We start from the raw sequence: 6,975 nt of genomic DNA on the forward strand, positions 1-6,975 counted from the left end.
TAACAGAATCACCTTACAGAAAACACAAAACAGTAGTCCTCACAACAGAGTCCAACACACTGTATGCTGGGGAAAAAAGCCCCTTTACTTTTTAAAACTCTTGGGAATTATCCAGTATATGGGAGTGGTTTAAAAAATGACAATTGAGAAATTAGAGTTTATTTACTTATTTATTTATTTTTTGCAGTTTTTGACCGGGGCTGGGTTTGAACCCATCACTCCGGCATATGGGGCTGGGGCTCTACCCCTTTGAGCTACAGGCACCACCTGAGAAATTAGAGTTTTTATGCCTAGCCTTGTTAGATAACGAGCACTTTTTTTGCTGGGTCCTTCATTTGACCTGTGTTTTGAGATACCACCCAAAAATGCATTAAGAAAACTCAACATTAAATATGGCTTTTTGCTTCTCAAATTCTCCTACGGCTGTGGTCCACAGCCTGCATCTCTGACTCTCTCTGCTACTCCCGTGTTCTGCTTTCACCGCTGCAATCTGGTTCTCATCCCCACCTATGTGTCACTTTAAAAACAGCAAAAGTGGTTGGTTCCCCAGGCCAGAGCTGCTCAACATTTCTTTCTCCAGCTGTGTTCCACCTCAGCTCTCTTCCAAACTAATTTCTTTTGAATGACAACACAGTAAAGGTGGCTGGGCTTTGTTTGTGCAGAGTTTTGACAAACGCCTCCTTTTTTTTTTTTTTTTTTTTTCTTGCAGTTTTTGGCCAGGGCTGGGTTTGAACCCTCAACCTCCAGCATATGGGGCCGGCACCCTACTCCTTTGAGCCACAGGCGCCTCCTTTAGCTCCTAACCTTCACCAGCCGTGAGACTTGGCAAGGTGGCTGCGTTTTCAGCCACAATTTCCCCAAAGGTAAAAGTGATTAGAGTTATGATTACGACTCATATCTTATCATGAAGACAGAAAGGAAAATTGTGTGTGAAATATCTGACCTACAGTAGATACTTATTCTCAGCTTCTCATTTTTTCTGCAGAACTTATATCCTAAAAAAATTGAGCAGATGTTTTTGCAGTTTCTGCTCACCGCCATGATGTCCTTCCCCAGATTACCAGGATTGTTCTTAAACCTTTAATCATCTCCTTCTGCATTTGTGAATAACAAATGATTTCTCATCAAGTCCACATTTATCGTACCGTCCTAGTGATCCCTAAGTTGAGCCTCTCTTTTGCTAATCTCGACCAGTTTTTACAGTGGCTTCGTCCATCCGGAGTGGCGGCTCTGCAGAGCTTTCAGGGTCCCTCTCGGTGCTTTCGCTCCCTACCACTTCTGCTGTCCCGTCTCAGGAGAACTCGTGCGTTCTCTTTCCTTTGTGTGTACGAGCACACACTGCTAGAGGGCTCACGGAGGCGTGTATGTGAAGTAGCTGATGTAAATCTCTGGTACTCTCTATTTCTTTCCTTGACACTTCAACTAGGGTACACAATTTATTTTACTTTAATGCAGGATATAACTTGAAATGTGTGGTGTTTCCAGCTGCCCACCAGGCTATTTCCCTACCTCACAAGGCCAGGAACTACCCTGTTTCCCCGAAAATAAGACATCCTCCGAAAATAAGACCTACTTACAGGAAAGATAAGACGTCCCCTGAAAATAAGACCTAGCGCAGATATAAACCTAGCGCATCTTTGGAAACAGGGTAGTATCTTTGGGAGCACAGGGTAGTATAACCAGTATGGAAAGCACGGAGATTCATTTTACCTTTGTGATCTGGAAAGGAAAGATGTTAGGGTTAGGGTTATGAGAAGATGGACCGTCTAAAAAGATGCAATGTTTGGCCTGAATTGTTTAGGAGGTTCCTGAGAAATATTTTTTAAAATTCATGTAAGAGATATTAAGCTTAGAGATTAATCATTCATTTTGAAACTAAAGAAAAATAAATGTTATTAATTATAAAAATATGCTATTAATATCTTTATATTTTCCTTTAAGGAAGAAACCTTATTTGAGAGGATAGCTATAAGAATTTCTTTTTAACGTGTAGTTAAATTTCTTGTATCCCAGTTTACAAGCACAAGTAAAAGCCACCTAAGGGCATAATCATTTAGAGAAGAAATAATACCAATCTTAAACATTCAGAGATTAGGGAAAGAAGGGACACTTTCCAACGCATTTTATGGGGCTACCTTAACTTCAATATCAAAATCACTTAAACGTATGACAGGACAGACAAATGTTGTTTATGAAAATTTTGTGCAAAAATGCTAGCAAATAAAGCACAGTGATATATAAAAAAAGAGAGTACATTATTAATAACTGGGAATATTCCAGCAATTCATCTGTGTACAAATAAGTAAAAATTCGCTTAAAAATCATGTACTAACCTATAATCCCAGTACTTTGGGAGGTAAATAAGGGTGCTCACACACAGTGGGGACAGACAGGAGTAGGCCTAGAATTCAGGGTCTCTCCAGGGCCACCGCCTAATATAGTCAACAGTAAAACCTTAGCGTTTATTGCCATGTAATTATTCATTATATCTTTTGTTAAGTTGCCATGTGTCTGCAGTTAGTTACCCTTTAACATTAGGTACTTTGTTATCTGCATTTTCTCTAATCTCGTAATATATAATCTCTTTTTGTGTAAAATAGGAAATATTCAGCAAGTCAACTGCTTTAAAAATAGACTCAAACATATAACAACTCAAAGTGATGCTAGCTAAGTTCAGGGCAGGGTGGCAGACTGATGGACCAGTCTCAAAACCCTGCCCTGAACTTAGAGGAGGCTGAGATGTGTAGCTTAGCCATGTGCCCAAGAGGAGGAAAAGAGGTTTTAGTGGACAGTTAAAAGTCAGTGCTATTGAGAGCTAGATAATGCACAGATACGATAGATAGATGGCTAATTTAGCTGTTTGAGCTAGACTACATAAATTCAGTATAAACATGATTTTTATTTCAGGCAGAAATTATAAGAAACTCCTAATAAAGGTTATGTTATTACATCATATTTAAATAAAAAGCTTAAATAAATGAGAACTCAATTTCCTAAGTTCAGAACAGCGTCTGAATTTTTAGTTCATTTTGTTAATTGATATATAGTTCCATTGAAAATAATACACTTCTATGGGCTGTTTGCATTTCTTAACCTCATATACAAATCATCTGCTTTTTCTCCAACAACAGAGCTGCAGGATTTATTTAAATAAAGAGATTAAGCCCCACTTTTCTTCTTTTTTCTATGTCCTTACATCATATAATTTACAATTATACATTTATAATTATAATTATAATTATATATAATTATAATTATAATTATATATAATTATATTATAAATGTTATAATACATTTATAATAACTAATAAATATCTGCTAGGCATGGTGGCTTACACCTGGGATCCCATCACTGGATCCCAGAAGTTTGAGACTAGCCTGGGAAATACAGCATGACCCAGTCTCTCCTGAAAAATATAAAAATTTTTAAAATTGGGTGGGCGTAGTGGTGTGCACCTGTAGTACCAGCTACTTGGAAGCTGAAGTGGAAAAATCACTTGAGCCCAGAGGTCAAGGCTGTGGTCACTGAGCGATGACCATGCCATTACACTCTAGTATGGGTGACTGAGGCCCCATCTCTTATAAAATATAAAAATACTGAAAAAATGCATATGCGCGTTCCCTCAGCAACTTGGTAAGTTATCCCATACAAGTAAAATGCCAGTCCTTAAAGATATATGAAGAAGGTTGTTGATTGCACTTTTGTTTACAATGGCAAATACCGAATACAGTCTGAGTGATTTGTTTAAGACATCTTAATATTCCAGTTACATTTAGTATGGGTATTTTACTTAGTTTTCTTTTTATTTTTTTCGAGACAGGTTTGCTCTGTGGCCCAGGCTGGAGCATAGAGGTGCCATCATACTTCACTGTAACCTTGAACTCCTGGGCTCCAGTGATCCTCTTTCCTCAGCCTCTTGAGTAGCTGGGACTACAGATGTCAGCCACCATGCCTGGCCCTTTTTTTGGTAGAAACAAGGTCTCATTATGTTGCCTAGGCTGGTCTTGAACTCCTGGCCTCAAGCAGATGTCCTCCCTCCTTAGCCTCCCAAAGTGCTGCGATTGCAAGCATGAGTCACCACACCCAGCCTGGGTATTTTAAATTTAAATACATATCAAAAGATTCTATCTTAAAAGGCTGCATTAATTCAGATTCCTACCAGACATATCTGGTAGTCCCTATTTCTCTATATCTTCAGCTGTCCATGATGTCATTACTCTTGCAAAAATTTGTAATTCTTACAGGGGAAATATTCACTGTCACTTGGTTTATCTGCATTAGCTCAACTGCAGAGTCATCAGCTTTTATGTTTATGGGCTACTTACTAGTGTGTCTCTTGCCATTAATTAGTCTGTCCATACCCTTTGCACAGTTTTTATTTAGTCTTCTTCTCAATTTTCAAAGCCTTTTTACATTAACAACGTTAGCTTTTTAAGCTGTCATCTAAATAAAATATTTCCCCCGTGTTTTGTGTCTCGATTTAATTCAGGATGTTTTTGGACAGACAGAAAACCTCTTGAATTGTTTCTGAATTTCCTGCTTTTCAGAGGAAGATTTTCCATTACTGTGATGTTCAAATTTTTAGTAATAATGCATAGAACTCCAAAAGTTAGGAATGGTCGTTTCTGGATGATGAGATAACAGCTGAGTTTTATTTTCTTTTTTGTGTGTATTTTTTTAGGTTTTCCTCCAGGAGCATTTTCTATTTACTGTTTAAAAGTTATTTACAATTTTTTTAAAAGGAAAAAAATCAGTGAGCTTGGTTTATAGCATTTTTATTATAATTTTGCACAGCATTTGAAATTTCAAAGCATTAGTCAGAATTTGAAAAAACAACAACATCAGGAGCATTCACTTTGGCAAAGGGAGGAAACAGACTTCACTGAGGTTTTAACCATTCATCACACCATCTAAAGAAGGGTTACCCACCCCAAGCGTCACTCAAATAACACACTGTCAAGAGTCAGGCTGGTGGAGAGCTGGGATAAGGCGCTGCAGAGGCCCGGTCCTCAGGGACGCCTGTCACCTAACACAGAGCACTCAGCTCTGCCAGGGAGCAGCCGCGGGTGCAGCACAGGGCCTGCAGGTCCTGCCTGGACATCGCTGACCGCTTCCTCGCCTCCCAGAGCCCTGCCATGGCCGTTTGTCCACCGTGCGGCTGGTCCTCCCCTGAGGCAGGCACCCTTGGAAGGTTTCGTGCTGTTTTCTCCTCGGAAACCTCCTGTGTATCTGGGAGCTGGAAGGAGTTTCCTCTCTCGGCTGCACAGGAGAGAAAAGAACAGAGCCCGTGAGAGGCCTGCGGAGAGGGTGGTGTCCTCCCCTGGGGACGAACTGAGTTTCAGCAATGAAAAGGAATCTGCGCATGGTTTTCTCTTTAATGTTGGTCTGGTTTGGGGAAATTAGACATTTGGGGGAGAACTCAGTTATCTCCACCCCCCTCATGGTGCACAGGAGGAAACGGGTGCAGAAACTGAGTGAGCCCAGTGTCGCTCCGCCAGCCCGGTGACAGCCACGTCAGGACCTGAGGTCCCTTCCTATGCCCAAGGGCCAGCACCCTCCAGAGTTAACAGTTATGTGCTATAAAGGAAAACAGCCTGTGTGAGCCCTGAAGCGTAATTGTGTGCATTGATAGCAGCCTTATCGGAGAGCTGACCAAAGTGTGGCCTGGGACACATCTGGCACTTAGTAAGTGCTCAGTAAAGGCAGACTCTTCCCCTCATTCTGAACTGACAGCTGGCTGCTTTCCACCTTGCCATACTCCGTCCTTATCTGTGTGTGAAAGCCTCCAGCAGGCCCATGGAAATACGTCCCCCTTGGCACCTGCTCTGGCCTGAGCTCACGGAGGCCTGTTCACAGTCACAGATTTCCCACAGGAGACTCAGGACAGAGGTCCCTATTTCTGGAGGGTGGGTAGTACGGTCATCTCTTTTCAAGCCATCCTCAGTATATTTTGTTAGTTAACCCCATAAATCGACATGGCTCTTAAAGAAAAAGTTACTAAAATAATCGTTGCGAGAAACAGGTTGAAAAAAATAAGAGAGACACGTGGAAGGAAATGAAGGTGTTGGCGTTACCTGGCTGAACTCGAGGGCTCCCCTCCACGTGCCTTCTCCACCTGGAGCTGGCACAGATGTAGATGAACAGCCTTCTGTATTCCGGCCCGCACAGCCTCACCAAGTCCTTGCTCTTCACTTCTGAGATGGCAAATAGGACAGAGAACAGAAACAGAGTGATGACAGGGCCCCTCATAGTGCTGAGGACTGAAGGAGGGTCTGCTGTGTGAATATCGCCACACCAGGTTTTAGAGTTAGCTTCGCCCTCTTGTCCAATTTATACCAACTTTCCTGACATTTTATAGGTCAGAAGCTCATGTTAACAGTATTTGCTAAGCGCACAGGTCACGTGGTAGAGTTTTGGAATATGGTTTTATGATTATTGCCAGTTATTCCGTCACTGCCGAGCGCTGTCACTCAGCCGTGGCACATCTGTGAGATGCTGTCTGGGAAGGCACACGGGACACTCACCAACTTTGGGAGGAGCCACGTATGAGTTTCAACCTCAGCCTTGCCACTCAGTTACATGGGGCAAGTTTTAAACTCTTTGAACCTGAATAACCAAATCTCTAGAATGGGAAAATCTATCTCAAAAGAGTTTTGTGAGTATTAAAAGCAACATCTATGTCAAAACAATGAGAAATCACCCCTGTGCATTTAGGTCCTTGTGTCCTGGGTTTGAATCCTGGCTTCCCACGTACCAGATCTGGAATCTTCAGAAAGTTATTTAAGCATCCTTTGTAGAATCAAGCTGATCATCCTAACTATGTCATGGACCAGTGAGGTCATGTGTGTCCAGCCTGACATGATGAACAGTCAGTACTGGTGGCCACTCTGTCCGATAAGTGTGGACCGGAGACTCGACTTCTCCCAGAGTTCAGACCGTCTCTGACTGGAGTCCTCCTTCACCATAGCTCAGGT

At 41.7% G+C, this 6,975-nt stretch overlaps 1 protein-coding gene across 1 annotated transcript; it reads right to left on the reverse strand.

Moving 5' to 3' along the window:
• Window positions 1-5,027: 5,027 nt before the first annotated feature.
• INSL5 (insulin like 5) lies at window positions 5,028-6,250 on the reverse strand. Its single transcript, XM_053590479.1, has 2 exons — window positions 6,076-6,250; window positions 5,028-5,260 (listed from the first exon to the last, which is right to left on the reverse strand). Exons 1-2 carry the CDS (start codon window positions 6,248-6,250, stop codon window positions 5,028-5,030), a joined length of 408 nt encoding a protein of 135 aa, XP_053446454.1.
• Window positions 6,251-6,975: the final 725 nt, after the last annotated feature.

The sequence above is a fragment of the Nycticebus coucang genome, chromosome 5, assembly GCF_027406575.1.
Source record: "Nycticebus coucang isolate mNycCou1 chromosome 5, mNycCou1.pri, whole genome shotgun sequence".
Classification (NCBI taxonomy): domain Eukaryota; kingdom Metazoa; phylum Chordata; class Mammalia; order Primates; family Lorisidae; genus Nycticebus; species Nycticebus coucang.

Excerpts from the sequence above, each read along its gene's own strand:
- INSL5 (XM_053590479.1), bottom strand. The coding sequence starts at position 6,250 with ATGAGGGGCCCTGTCATCACTCTGTTTCTGTTCTCTGTCCTATTTGCC. Across the intron at positions 5,261-6,075 it reads GAGCCCTCGAGTTCAGCCAG|CCGAGAGAGGAAACTCCTTC; the intron begins GTAACGCCAACA and ends TCTCCTGTGCAG.